The following is a 14,897-nucleotide window of genomic DNA, read 5'->3' on the forward strand; positions in this document are numbered from 1 at the left end:
TCCAACATTGCCGTTTGAATTCAGAAACAGAGGACCAGTCATGAGGCGCATTTCAAAAGCATGAACACAACAAACATCCCTTTATGTTTCATGGGAATAAATCCAGGTTGAGATGAAAAAATGGGTGTATAAATGTGATGTGTACGTCTTTGTACTCTGCACCCTGGAGCAGTCAGAGTGTTTCATTGAATAACAGTTGACATCTCTGAACTTTCTATTTAATATATGTCTGTAAAAGGCTTAAAGTAACATCACATGTTCTATCTATTCCTACTGTTCAAGTACAGCATGCTTTGTTAATGAAATGTGGTTACATAAGACATCCCCCACCCCCCCCAAAAAAACAAATTTAAGCAGTGAAAGCTTAAGTGATTTTATTGTCATTTTACATTAAACTTGCACGAGGCTCACAAATTTTCCAACTGCAAAAACAAAAAACGTAAAACTCATTTTTACATCCGAGAACGTAAAAGTGTTGACGCAAAAACATGATGCCCGGCATATGTGGAAAGTTACATTGTTAGTAGCAGAAGGTAGATAGTATTGACATTTTTTCATTAATAACGTTAATAAAAATATAATTCTCAAGCTGTCACTTGCTCATTCATTTCATATATTAAATTAAATAACTGAAATAGTCCTGAAATGCAAATGAGTTTATATTCAGTGCTTGCAATGACTGGGCTTTAGTCAGCAAAAACGTCCTTTCTGAATGTTAATATAAAAACCATATATGGTAATAAATGTATTACAACCTTAAAATCTTCTGCCTGAAACTTGAGTCCTAAGCTACAGCTTCAATTTCTATCAATTTCTTTCAACAGAACGGGGTTTTGTGTAAAAACTTAAAACTCTTGTTTTTCGAATGGGGTGAGCAGAGTCATATATGCTCCACATGTAAATGTTGATGCCACATATTATACATTATTGCCCCATCCCTCTTTTTGCCCCATCGTTGCACCAATCTCAGCTACACTTTCTCAAACAATGTTTAGATTTTTTTTTTTTTACTAATAGTCAGATGGAATATGGAACATCGACATTCACTGACCTTATATTACAAGAGAACCAAAATATTTGACATTGGTTACCGCAGGAAGTGAACATTAAAATTTGAGGGTTTGTCAAATTAATATTTCTTTTGTTGTTCTTGTCCACTCCACCGCCAAAAAAACTTTTCAACATAATTAAATTTGACCAATCTTTGGGATCAGAAACTAGAATAAGTCAACGAGTTACAAATAGTTGAACTAATTTGCACATAAGTCTTTGGAATGCGGTACATACTGTGATAAATGTTAACTTTGGCCAAAAGAGCATCTGGAGAAATCCTCTCCTGCTCGCAAAGACTTATAATGAATTCTTCAAATCTCTGCAGGGACAGTTTTACTTCCAGAGGTATGCATTACTGACTATTAAGACTAATATTGATACAATAAATATGAGATCTGATGGAAGATCATGTGGTGAGAAGCAATAAAAAGGAGCTCTGTTCAGAGTAAAAAAAATAAATAAAAAAATAACCTGTCCATCAAACTAATATGATAGCCACAGTTTTATTTTACATAAGCACTATGTTTGCAGCTAGCTCAATCATATAATGATACAGGTGTCAGATTTCTCTCGTCACCTTAAAATGAAAAAACATGTTCACTATTGTTTCAAAATTAGGCAAACTCCATTACAAGAAAACAGATGAAATTAGCATATTTAAACAAAAACAGCATGACCAAAGAAGTACACCACCGATAGTTAAAAATGACATGAAAAAAAAGATTCAGCTAAACATTAGTGCATTGTGTGGAAAACTGGAATACCCACTTATACAGTCAAAAGTTGTTTTTTTTTTGTTTTTACAAATTATCCTTGAGCCATTTAACGTAGTTGTCTGTCATGCGACGTGCAATGAGAAAGTCAGTCGGCCACACGGTAAACATCAGCGCTCCGTGGAATCCCGTGTCGTAGTGCTGGTGCGTCACCTCAACGCCAGCCGCCCGGAGCCGTGTGGCGTACATGATCCCGTCATCTCTGAGGACGTCGTACTCGCACGTCAGAATGTACGCCTTGGGCAGAGAGTGCAGGTCTGCGTCCGGGACCAGCAAGGGCGACGCCCTGGGGTCGGCGAACGACTGGGACGGCCCGTCCATCCCGGCCGCCTCCCCTTTGGATCCCTGCGCGACAGCGGGAGCGCTGTAGTTGTACTCTTTGTGATAAGCCTCCGGCAGAAAGGCGCTCCAGTTGACGAACTTCAGCAACCTGGACGACTCGGGGCTGTTGTGCGAGTTGGCCATCATGGCTCTGAAGAGGGCTTTGTTGCTCGTAAAATACTCACTCCAGAAGCGCACCATGAGCGTGCGTGGCAGAATTGGCATGTCTTTGTTCTGCTGATACGAAGGCGTCTTCAAGTCCAATGCCTGCAGCACGGGGTAAAGGAGTGCCTGAGCCCTCAGCTTGATCTGCTGCCCAGACTCTTTCTGCAGCTGTGGAGCAGACATAAGTAAATCAGACAGTGTGGATAAAAAGATCGAGCATGACTCGGTGACATAAGATGAAAACAGCAGGTTTCTGAAGAAGAAGCCCCCATATGTGATACTCACGGCTTATAAAAAAAAGAGACAAAAGAAACATTCATCTTTTGCTGCCATGGTAGTGATGTACAAGTTAAGGACAATTCAACAATATCGATATTTCTGGGCTCGACTATATATAACATGAGCATCAGTCCTTACACTGATGCACAAAAAGTTAATTTTGGTGTTAAGCAATCGTTGAGAAAGAAATCTGTTTTTATTTTTAAAGTATCTCTGTCTCTGAATACCATCACAACTGACGGTTGCGCCTCTCTTAAATGCTCCATTAACCCCAGCAAGGTCGAACGGTTAACTTCAGACTTTGTCCTTCCTTTGTCTGAAGCAATGAAGACGCACAACAAGTTAGGAGCATGAAATTAAAAACATCTATAATTTTTCTTCCACTTTGACAATGACTTACTTTTTGGTTGTCTTTGATAGCTTAGAAAAATTTAGCAATCGCTTCAGTTTTGTAGCTATTGGGTTGTCTGTGAATTAACTGAATTATTTGTATAGTACTTTTCAAGTTGTACAGTTCAGTGCTTTGCCTGTGGGCACATCAACACGTGACAGGAGGGAACTGTAGTCGACCCTGCAACCTTTTCCCTTGCAAGACAATGACTCTACTTACTGAGCCACAGCCTCTTTTTGCTCGACTATCCTACAAAGCAGTCAGTACAAATATTGTTTTCTATTCAGTTTGATGTCTGGAGAAGACATGTGCTGATTTGTCATCCCCCGGCTCGGTGAAACAAACTTTTAAATTACAAATGGATGAGCTATTAGCTACTCGATCCCCCCAAACATCTCAACTTCCAGGTAAAAATGAAAACATATTTGCGAGTGCACCAGTCTACAAAGCCCCAATCAATACTCCTCTCAGTCAATGAAAGATTTTTCCAAGAATGTCTTCAGCCTGAAAGACAAACGTGTAAGAAGTAAATGGATATGCAGACAAAACCGTTCTTTGTAGGAGCATCATGTTGTCCGAGGATGCTACAAAGACACAGCTGTAGATCTCTCACTGTGATACTGAGCCAGATAACAGAACTGCACAAAAATCATGAGCCTCTTCTCATTTCTTTATGTTTTGCTTTACATAAGCCCCTTGTTCTTAGTCTTAAAAAAAAAAGAAAAAACTTGTGGGATTTTTTTTCCTTAAGGTTTTCTAAAGCTGCAGAAAGCTGCAGCTCAGCTTCCTTGTTCATTTTTCATGATGGGTCTTTTTACTTAAGACATTCACCTTTGACCTAGAAAACAAATCTTGTCTATATGTAACATACACGATAAACGAGCTCAAAAAGCATCCTACATTCAAATGTTTGGTGTCATCTAAAACAGGCTCACGTTGAAAATTCCTCACTTTGTTTGTAACGTGATATTCCTGACTGTGGACACGGGCAAATTTAATTGTGGTGCCGCCCCTTAAACAACATTCATGAAGGATGGGAGGTTTTCCAAGGGGTCCAAGGAACCAGTAAAATGATTAATAAATAAATAAAAATGCACGCGTGGCAACAAATCAGGTAATACGTGCTAATAACACAACAATTTGGTCATTACAAAAGTAACAGACCCAATCATGTAGTTATTTGTCAATAATGTAATTCAGTGTTTTGGCCCAATAACAATAATTTACGAGTTAAACCAAATTATATTATCGACTAGATGACACTGAGAAAACAGAAGTAGGTTACATGACCTCTGACCTCTTCCTGTGTTCCGGCACATTCCACTAGGAGATCCAAACAGCTAGGGTCACAAAACCAAGTTATGAACAAATTCACTGAATCTAAGAAAATGCTTCCTAATGTTATTAAGCTACTACAAGCAAACCTGTTGCAATGCAAGCTGTACTTTTTTTTGTGCCTTTGCTAGGAAGAATAATTGTGCTGCTTCCTCCTCTATGCTTTTTTTCCATCAGCTGCATGGGAACAGACACAAGCTTGTTATGAGCAAACAAACCAATATAGACCCTTCACGCCGCTGGAATTAGGAGACAGCTGTTCTTGCCAACGAAGACTTATAAGGTTAACATGGATCCTTCATGAATGCGTACGACTACCAAACTGCACAGAACTGCCAAAAAAAAAAATTGTTTCTAAGAAATACACTCTCAATTATGTGTTCTTCAAATGAGATATTATTTCAGCTTCAGCTTCCAAAGATTTCTAAGTAATGACGTATCATTATCATTACTTTATTGGCTTTGTTACATTTAAGATGACCAAAAGCATTACTTCATCGGCAGGTATTAAGTTATTGGCCACTATTGCGTAACAGGATTAGTATTTGTTTCACTTGCTTTATCCAAGTCATCATTGTTGGATTCTCAACAGCTCCCTCCCTCTTTATCATCATAGATGAGTAACTGCTGGTGCTGATGCACTACACTGAGCCTAAAATATATGGGCGTCATCTACGTAACCTCTCAGCTCTGCAGGTCATTTCCTACACACAGCGCTTTGGATCTCAGAGAATGCTTGACAGGACAGCTCACTTCACCTTCACTGACAAACACAGACGTACACGTCGTTGCATCACGACTCCGTAGCCGAGTTTTTGCGATGCACACTTTCAAACTAAGACGGTGCTCGTCGTGCGGCGTTTGCGATTTGTTGTAACTTTATTAAAGCCCAAGGAAATGACTTGAGAATTCGCCCAAACCTCAACCCTGATCACTATTACAAAATTAAATTCCAAGGAGATTATCTGCGGAACTCCCTGCATGCACAAGGATTATTCTTGAGCCGTGGTTCTGTCTGTTCATGCGCCTGTTGTACATTGCAGAGCCTAAAGTTTTCTCCTGAGCCTCCTGTGTGATGAACTCTCTCTAATGGAAATAAACATTCGCATGTCGTCTTTTCAGTAACCAAATGCTATTAAGTTAAAGCAAATTTTCAGTTTTTTTATTTTTTATTATGTAATTATCTTTTATGAAACAAGATTGCTTTGTCCCATATCAGGTAAAAATGGCTTAATTGCTGATCAAATTGCCCATGCGTGCCTCAAAACCATAAATGCTACTTCTCCCTATCATGAGAACATTGTTTGTTTTGTGCAATGAGGTATTCTCCATTTCAATTTTCAATCAGCAGAAAATGCAGCACTACCCCAACCAGCAAAAGTTGGATTATTGCTGAGAGGCTGTCAGCATCGGCTGCTTGATACAAGCTTTTTTAGACTGGTGTAAAGTTTGGGAAATTCACTTTTACTAATTCCCAAACACAAAAATAGAACTTGTTTTTTTTTTGTATTAAATATTTACACTGTGAAATGTCTTGGAAATGTTTCAGACTATGAATGTTAATGCTGTCTTTTATTTAGAGAAATTCTGTCGAGTTTGACAAAAAATAGGGTAAAACAGCCGCAGTCCTGACGCAGTTATTACATAAGGCTGAGGCAGTGTTTCTCAAACTTTTTCAGGCAGAGGACCCATCCGTCCATCCATCCATTTTCTTACACCCTTGTCCCTCAGTGGGGTCGGGAGGGTCGCTGGTGCCTATCTCCAGCTAGCATAGGCCATGGACCACTCACCCCATTTAACAAACACCAAATTAATAACTTGAAATGCAACATCTTAATATGTACAACCTGAAATGAAAACATTAGTCTCTTAACTCGCTGTCTTTGTTCCTCCCTATGTGAAGTGTGGCGCTGTTTTGTAAATTTCACAGGCCAAAATCAAACTTTGAACAAGCTTGCTCGGGGCGTTTCGAGTAGTTTACAGATTCTGGAAGTATGGATTGTAAGCTTTCCATTGATATAAAACACATGGAAATATAAACAAAAGTTCAATACTACAAGTGTTGAGTGCACTCATAGCGTTTTAGGGCTATTTGTAATTCAGAAGAATAAAAGAAAATCTAGACTTGAGTTGCGTTGGCAAAATCAAACAGATAGCCCAACATAAATATTTTTATTTTAGTTGTTAAGATGCAGTTAGTCAGTGTGGGGTGCAGCTCTTTTCACCACTGGCTTATCGCATTCATCACAGCCTACATATTCATGCCTGTGGCATGCTATGTATCGTAACAGTGTTGAAAAGCAAATGTTCTGCAACTCACCCTGAGAAATTTTCCACCGGTATCTTCGGGCTTTCTTTTTAGTGACCCGATCTTAAGCCGTTTATCCATTATTATTTTTTAAACACAATCCTTTGGTCAACTAACTGTAGCGTCGCACTTTGAGTTCAAGTCACGGCAAATAAGCGTTTGTTTACATGCAGTACCTCACGGACCACCTGGAGGGCGCCAGAGGACCACAAGTGGTCCGGGGACCATAATTTGAGAAAGACTGGTCTAAGCTAAGGTCATAGTTTGTTGACACGTTTTGAAGAAACAAAAAGAAACATACCTACCCTAGTCAGTTTTTAGAACTTTATGATCTCTTCCTTTGAGCTTCTGAGAGAGACAAAAAACATCTCTTAAACTGTTTAGGTCAAATTTGGAATGTTCAATTCACTGTGATAAGAATTGTGTATGTATAAGTGTTTGTAGATTGATTATCTAAATGAGTATTTGCTTGTTGTGTGTTTATTTGTTCATTTAAGCTCATGTGGGTTGATTATAACAGACTTAGTTTGTGGCAAAGCTAGTGATTAGCTGTCATTGGTAGACCTAACAATCATTATTACCAGTACAGATTATTTGTCTTGATTAGAAAAAAAAAGTAATTTTTAATAATATACTGAAATCTTCTTTTGCAACCATTTAATGTAATACAGGAAATCCTGACTCCTCCTTCAAGTGATTATTTGATAGATTATCAAACTGTCTTGTGACCATTATTTCGATTGCATTTTTGAAGCAGCTTAAAACAACTATAAACATTTCTTTACCAGTCAAGGTCATACCAAACTGTATTCTCTGGCATTAAACATTGTTCAGAAGTATATTCATTCCTTTACTGACATTCCAAAAATTTGATGAGTGACATTTAGCTATGGAAAATTCTACAAATTTCTGCTAAATCCACCTTTTCTTCTGCCCTCAAATGAAATGAGAAACCAAATCTAAGCCTACTCTGAGTCTCAAAAACAGACTCTGTACCTGCTGAGAGACTGCCGCTGCAAGGTTCCCTCCAGCACTATCCCCTGACACAGCAACACGCCCCGGGTCCACAGAATACTGGGCTAGCACCCCCTTCTGGAGGAAGTATTTGACCACACGGTGCACGTCCTCATACGGGACGGGGAAATGGTGAGCAGGGGCGAGGCGGTACCTGAAACAGATAAGAGTTCACAGATTATTCCTGCAGTAAAAACAAAGGCTTTGGAGGTCAGGCTCACAGACAAAACTTTAATCCTGGAAACATAAACACGATCAAATTTCTGTGTTAAAGATGACAAAGACAAGCAAATAAGTCACTGTGCAAAAGAGTTTTGTTTTTTTCACATCGAGGTGAAAGTTGTTTTTTTTATGTTAAATGGAAAAGTAAAACTAGAATGAGCTTGTTTGTATAACTGTCCAGTAATAGAGGTAAACAAAAGTTATTGATGGATATGTGAAGAAAACCTTCAGAACATGCTGTGAGTACTCTGTGAAGGTCAGAGGACAGATCTAATCACTGAACATTTCTTTAAGAAAGCTACAATGCTCTACTTTAGTACTTATAATGTCACAAACAATAATTCATCAATAGAATATCTTGGAATTTTTGAAGTGATATTCTGTTAAAAGGATATAACCTGCTAATATTTTAGGTAAGGCATATATTTCTCTTTGCGTGATGAAAAATCCAATGAGTTTGGTTCCTTAAGATGATGCCAAGAAGGGAGAAGACTTGAAACAAACGCACTTCTTACTTTTATTTGTCTTCTGTGTCAATAACATGGAAACATGACAGTGATTTTAAGTTTCAGAAAGTAATGTTTACAAAGATGACGATACTTTTAAGATTGGAGTTGATTTAAGATTGTAAAAGTCTGCTTCAGTCTAACTTTTATGTTCGCTATTCTAAAGAAAGTAATGCATTTCTCCTTAACTCTACTTTACCTATTACTGTTACTACTGATGGAATCGTACTCAAGAAAATTTTAACTTTCATTTCCTCACTAAAAGCATTTGTGTAATTATTGTAACCCTGCAGTCACTGAATTAAGTACATCTAAGAATAAGAGCAAATGACAATAGAAAGTCTATTAGGGAGATGAGATAAAGACGACAACAAATACGCAGAGGAAATCTCACACAAATTTTCAAAGATATTCACATAACTAGCACAGCAGCTATATTAAGAATTTTTTTTTTTTCAATCACAAACGGTGAACAAAAGAGTGAGAGACAAAACCCCCAAAAGTTCCTGTTTGCCATATTTTTAGGGATGCAACTAGCAATTGTTTTTGGTAATCAGTTATTCTGTGGATAATTCTGATGAGTGATCGATTAATCGGATAAAATAAACTTGGGACATTCTGCTGTTTTATGTATATATATATTAAATATACAAATGAACAATTAAATTCCCCTTTTTAAATAAGAAAGTAGAATAACACCATTACTTTAGTGACCGCTTGATCGTTAGTATAAAGGATCCATCAGCAGCTACAACATATTTCACACATCAACATGTGTGGAGGTCAGCCGATTCTGCTAGACTGAACATCAAATACAGAGTAGGGCTAATCTGATGACTGTGTTTTGGATTAACAGATTAATAATTGGAAAGCAAAAGGTGCTTAAAATGAGATATGTTTTGTTTTTACAGAATTTTAAAAGAGTTAAGGTAAAAAAAACAACTTATGCCACTTGTGGAGTTATGGGTAAAACGCATTTACAAGTAAAGGTCTTGTCTTGAATGCAACATTTATTTGTTGTACAGTTTTGGTTTCATTACAGCTCAGTTTTTTCATCAAAATGGCATTTTTAATCAACACTAAATTTGGTGACGATTACTTTAATCCTGATTAAACGTTCCAGCCCTATGTATTTTCCTCTTTTTAAAAAATTGAGATAACAGAGTCAAAGAAATACTTTTTTTAAAAAGTAGCGTAATAAGTGCTCCATTTATAATTTTCATATTGAGGTTTTCTGCATTTTGTTGGGTTTACATTCCCTAAAACAACAGCAGAACACTTACTCTACAGAGAGAACGACAGCATCAAGTTCAGTGACGATCTTTCTGGCCAGCAGATCATATGGACTCATGCCTGTACAGAAAGACAACCCAAAGTCAGACAAGCCTTCATAGATGAATGGATTTCTTTAACTGCACACTAACTTACATGAATGAAAAGTGATTCTGTCCTACAAAATCTAAAGTTATTCATTCAACAGACTGAGTTGAATTGTTATGTTCATGGACAGTGTGGCTCTTTGCCCAGGACACTATATCAGTGGGCTGCACAAAGACTTCATCTCTGTGAATATGCAACAAAACCCAACCTACGGGAGCTTCCTAGACACCATCCACCCCCGTGCAGATAAATGACGGCTCTCCTCAGGCCGGCGTCTCCACCCTGGCTCTTCGGTTGGTAAAGCACCACCTCCACGCCGTCAAACTTTTCTTCTGTCACTTTGACGTGCTCGTCAGACACCGGTACGATTTTCTCCAATAGAGTAATGACGTACATCACATCCATGTAGTCCTTCAGACCCGCTGACTCACAAAGGTCTGCCTGGAAAAGGGAAACGGACAATGAAAAGAACCGTCGTCGCGTCCCAACCGTACAATGAAAAAAGTTTAAGCTCACAGCCTCATTGCTTGGGACATGAATCTGGCAGATAGGGAACGAAATAGTCACATGAATGCAGCTGTAATGTCAACTGTTCCTGAAAAAGATCTCTTAGGAGAAATCACAACCAAGAGGAATTCTAAACTAAAAGATAACTCGAGCCTGAAGCAACAACACTGGGGCATTCTTCTTGTTTCAAAGGCTCAAAACAGATCTCTGGTTATTAACTTAAGTCAAAATACAAATGGGCTCATTTTACCGTGAAATCAAATAAAGGCGTTGACAGCTTCACATAAACTATATGACACTAGAACAATCACAACCTGCAGTCAGCCTCGCATAATTTAAAGGGGGTAGTTTATGTAACTGCGCTACAATTTGTCCCTGCCTGCAAATGATTTCCTCAAATAATAAGTGAACGAAGTGAGCTTACGTATGGCTCATCGCTTCAACACACACCTTCACTATCGTCTATGTTAAATTATAGACATGCACATGTTGCTTTTTTAAAAAGTTTCTAATATAGATATCTAAAAAAAAAAAAAGTTGTCTGATGTTTCAGTGTTACAGGCTAAAAAATGTGGAAATAAAAATAAGAATACTTTTGTTACGTTTGTGAATTATTTGATGTTATAACCACGTGCTCAAACGTAACTGCAAACTATGAAAAGTCCAGTTTGCTACTACTGTGTGAGGTATTATAAACCACATGTCTAGCCCTCATAAATGGAGGAGAGTTTCCATAATAGGATCTATTATTAGACCAGGTGAGGACTATACAACACATGGATTAGCATCTGACATAATCTGGTGTAACCAGTATGCGTATCTACATCAGCAAAAAATAATAGAAAAAAATAAAATAAAATTAACCTGCTCTAAAAGAAGAAACAATAATGAAGACCAAAACATAAAGCAACTGAAAAATAGTTGCAAAGCCTTGGTTGTAAAAGCGTTATCAATAAAGTAACCTAAAAAAAAAAAAAGAATCAGAAAAGTTTTCTCTTACCAGGTGACTGAGAGTTCTGAAAAAGGAATTGGTCAGCATGAGTTTCCATCTCTCCTCGATCCTGTCGGGAATTGGCTCGTACACATAATAAGCTGTGAAAGAGCAGAAAGCGACGAATAAAATGATGCTTCCAAGCCTCATCTTACAGCGTGCGTCCGCCGGCCACTGAATGCGAGCTGCAAACACGGACGGACTGTTTGGTTGCACTTGTTAGGGAGTCACTCCGGCGCGCGGAAGAGCGTACGCTCCCCCTCCTCCCCCAAAAATAAGAAGAAGAAAAAAAAAAAAAGAAAAAATCAATTGCGGATCCAGACGAGTTAAATGTTACAGCGTGTGGTTGGTGTCATTTGGTTCTTATCGACCTGCATATTCGGAGCTTTTCCTCGCTGACGGCGCGCGTTCCGTAGAGCATGTCTGTCTCGTGCAGCAGCGGAATTAATTGAGGTGTCAGTGGCGTGGAGAGCGCGCGCACGTTGTGCGCTCACGAGGCAGCACCCTCCCACCTTGCCCGTAAGGCAATTCCTCAGGTGCTCTCTAATCGTTTGTGGATTAGAGAGGAAGAGCAACGGAGCTCTGTGCCAAAACGAAGCGGCGACGCAAATATGAAAGCTTTTGAAACAGCAGAACTCCATGCAGTGAGCTCTTCGGACCCGCTCTCTGAAATATCTAAAATGTCATTAACATCTGACTTGTTTCTTGCGTTCTCCTCGCCGGTTACAGCTGCCCTTCGGATTCTCCGCGGTTCCGTCTAATTTCTAAGAGAAGCTCTCGGTACTCCCATCTTCTAACCGAGCAGCTATCGCTAAATGAATGTCCAGATAAGTATACGTGGCTGAGGCAGCCCAAGCTAATTATACGATTGGTGTTAGATTTCCCCCCCCCCAGCATGACTGACAGTCAAAAGAAACATGACTCTGAAAATACTGCTGGAAGAGCAGCCAAGAGCTGCCGGAGTTTGACACAGAAGAGTAAACGCAAGCAGGAGTTTTCCTCAAGGTAAATAATTGTACTTTTAGTGACGGCTTGTTCTGTTCTTGATTCAGGGATGTACAAAGCTCAAGGTCATGTCCTGAATCCCATGGCAGAAGGAAGAAAAACAAGTAAACAAGTGCGTAGGAGTCTTACGATCTAAAAATGAATAGCAACTAGTTATTGTATTAATACCCAGTAAAGGCCTGACGAATAACATAATAAGTCTGACCATTCAAAATGCAATACATCCAGTAATGCACTAAAGCTATCGAGGCAATGACTTAATAACATTTAGACATAAGTATAATGTTGGCTTGCTTTTACTTTATTAGCATAGCGCAAACAGAAACCCTTTGAAAATGGAAAAAAAGGGAATTTATACACAGAATACTACACTGTATAAAATGTATAAAATATTTTCCTCCTAGCTGCAGCTGTGAAAACTGTATTCTGCGAATTGACGACAATTCAATAAAAAAATAAATATATATATATATATATATATATATATATATATATATATATATATATATATATATATATATATATATATATATATATATATATATATATATATTTAACCTAAAATAAGAGATGCTGTATAAAATCACCCCCTTCGAGTCAGTATTTACAGTGGTGTGAAAAATTGTTTGACTTCTTCCTGATTTTCCCCTTTTTTTAACATGTTTGTCACATTTCACTGTTTCAGAACATCGAATCAGTTTAAAGATAAGTCAAAGATAAAATTGGTAAACCCAAAATGCAGGTTTTTAAATGAAGGAGAGAGGAAATATCCTAACCTACATGGCCCAGAGTAAAAAATACAAATAAATCAAGCATTTGAAATAAGTTACATTGAGTTTTTATTGGTGCAATGAGGAATTCTGGCCAACGCATCTTTGCAGATTTGTTGCAATTCAACCACGATTAAAGGTTTCCAAGAATGAATCTATCACAACAAGTCTGCCAGGGCCTGAAGCAGCAGGACGGCCCCAAACCATAACACTACCACCATATTTTCTTGTAAGTGTGATGTTTTTCATTTCACCAGCTTTTTTTCGTCTTGAGGAAGCGGTGACCTGAAGTCCAATCGGGAAGCTCAAAGTGGACGTCTGCAAAGAATAACGAAGCTTCTCTGTTGCAAAATTTGTAACAATTTGTGATCCAATTTTTGGTTAAAACTGCGTAACGTTTTTACCCCCAACAGACCAAATCAAACATTTGACGGAAATAAATAACTTGCGCCATGTAAAGCTTTGAAGATGAAATATTTTTGGGACTAATTTAATGGAGAAGGGACTCGAGTCGGTTTAAACACCGATGCTGTTCGGTCAGTCATGCTTCAAACCAAAAGAGCCGCGTGTCCGCACGTGACTCGAAGCTAACCTCTGTGTAGTGACCTTTTAAAACTTTTTTTTTTTTTTTTTCCCCCCCTCGTTCAAGTCGAAAGTTGTAATTGGCTGGTGGGTTTTTCGGAGCCGGCGAGTGCCTCCTTCCACCAGCCATCAAACCGCGTTATTGAGACGTACGCTGCCAGATGCAGTTCGTTACGGAGTGCAAAACGCTCTGGGAGGCTGATCACTGCTGAGCAGCAGAATACCAAATCACCTTCTATGAATGCATAATCACACTTCAGACGCACAGGGATTCCTCCCTGGATTTCCCTCCTTTCATTTCCACTCCGAGATACGGATTTCTCTCCGCTTCTGAGGGAAACCACCTTATAAATCTTTCATGGCTCTCGCTCCGCTCTTGACAACTAGTTAGTGGTGGGAGCTGGTCTCAGAGCATGAGTGGGTGGGAATGTTGACTTCGTCTACGTAGGGACCCGCTGTGCTGCTGCTGCTGCTGCTGCACCACGTGGCAGCACAACACCTTGCTGCGTGTCCGGATCACTCACAGGACCAAAACAAGTGAGAGGATGAACGTGTGTTCCTGTGGTATCGGTGTATATACAGTAAAGAGTGCATGATTGCAGACAGGAGGCAGGTAATGCCTTTTTTTTTTTCCTTCTTTTTTTTTTTTTTTGTAATGCACATTCTTGAGATCTGATTAAGCACGCCAAATTCTTATAATTAGGGAGCTCAGTTCATACCTTCCTCCCCAACCCCAACTAATGATGAGCGTGAGCAGCAAACCTTTTCACATTTTAATTTGCAGAACCCCTGCTGGAGCAAAGTTAGCTGCATAGTGTGAGGCATCTGAAGGCAACGCATTCCTATTCAGGCTGAGATGAGCCAAAAAAAAATGAAAAGCCCACTTTTCGACATAGTTATCAGGCAATTGATTTTGATATGCACTGTTTCATAACTCTCGGGGTGAAAAAGTCAGAGAAAGTACACACTTGTACCAGTGAACTGTTCCGTCAGCTAAACAACATGCTAATCTTGCATAAAGTATTTCAGTTCTGCTGATTCCAATAACTAAACCCACCAAACAGGCCAAATGCAGATGCACTGCAGGTATTTTCTCTTGGTCCAACACTTCTAATCAAAGTGCTTGGTGTATATTTCACTATGTTGTGACAGTAAATGGATAATGAAAAAAATAAATGAATAAATCTAGCTCCTTCACCTCATCTTCCAATCTGCAAAAAATGCATTGCTCCTAGTCAAAAACAACCAATCGGTGCCAAGAGAAAGGTCTTAGCGCTGTCAGTCATGCTTGTGTA

General features: G+C 38.9%; 1 protein-coding gene across 1 annotated transcript; it reads right to left on the reverse strand.

Moving 5' to 3' along the window:
• Nucleotides 1–359: 359 nt before the first annotated feature.
• aadac (arylacetamide deacetylase) lies at nt 360–12,469 on the reverse strand. Its single transcript, XM_008425840.2, has 5 exons — nt 11,255–12,469; nt 9,960–10,188; nt 9,651–9,720; nt 7,622–7,793; nt 360–2,480 (listed from the first exon to the last, which is right to left on the reverse strand). Exons 1-5 carry the CDS (start codon nt 11,393–11,395, stop codon nt 1,854–1,856), a joined length of 1,239 nt encoding a protein of 412 aa, XP_008424062.2. The 5' UTR covers nt 11,396–12,469; the 3' UTR covers nt 360–1,853.
• Between the last annotated feature and the right edge of the window lie 2,428 nt (nt 12,470–14,897).

This window comes from Poecilia reticulata, chromosome 13 (genome assembly GCF_904066995.2).
Source record: "Poecilia reticulata chromosome 13, P_reticulata-male-v2, whole genome shotgun sequence".
Taxonomy (NCBI): Eukaryota; Metazoa; Chordata; class Actinopteri; order Cyprinodontiformes; family Poeciliidae; genus Poecilia; species Poecilia reticulata.

Coding starts and splice junctions, on each gene's coding strand:
- aadac (XM_008425840.2), bottom strand. CDS start 11,395: ATGAGGCTTGGAAGCATCATTTTATTCGTCGCTTTCTGCTCTTTCACA. Junction 10,189..11,254: donor TCAGAACTCTCAGTCACCTG/GTAAGAGAAAAC, acceptor TCCCTTTTCCAG/GCAGACCTTTGTGAGTCAGC. Junction 2,481..7,621: donor CAGCGGCAGTCTCTCAGCAG/GTACAGAGTCTG, acceptor TCTGCTCCACAG/CTGCAGAAAGAGTCTGGGCA.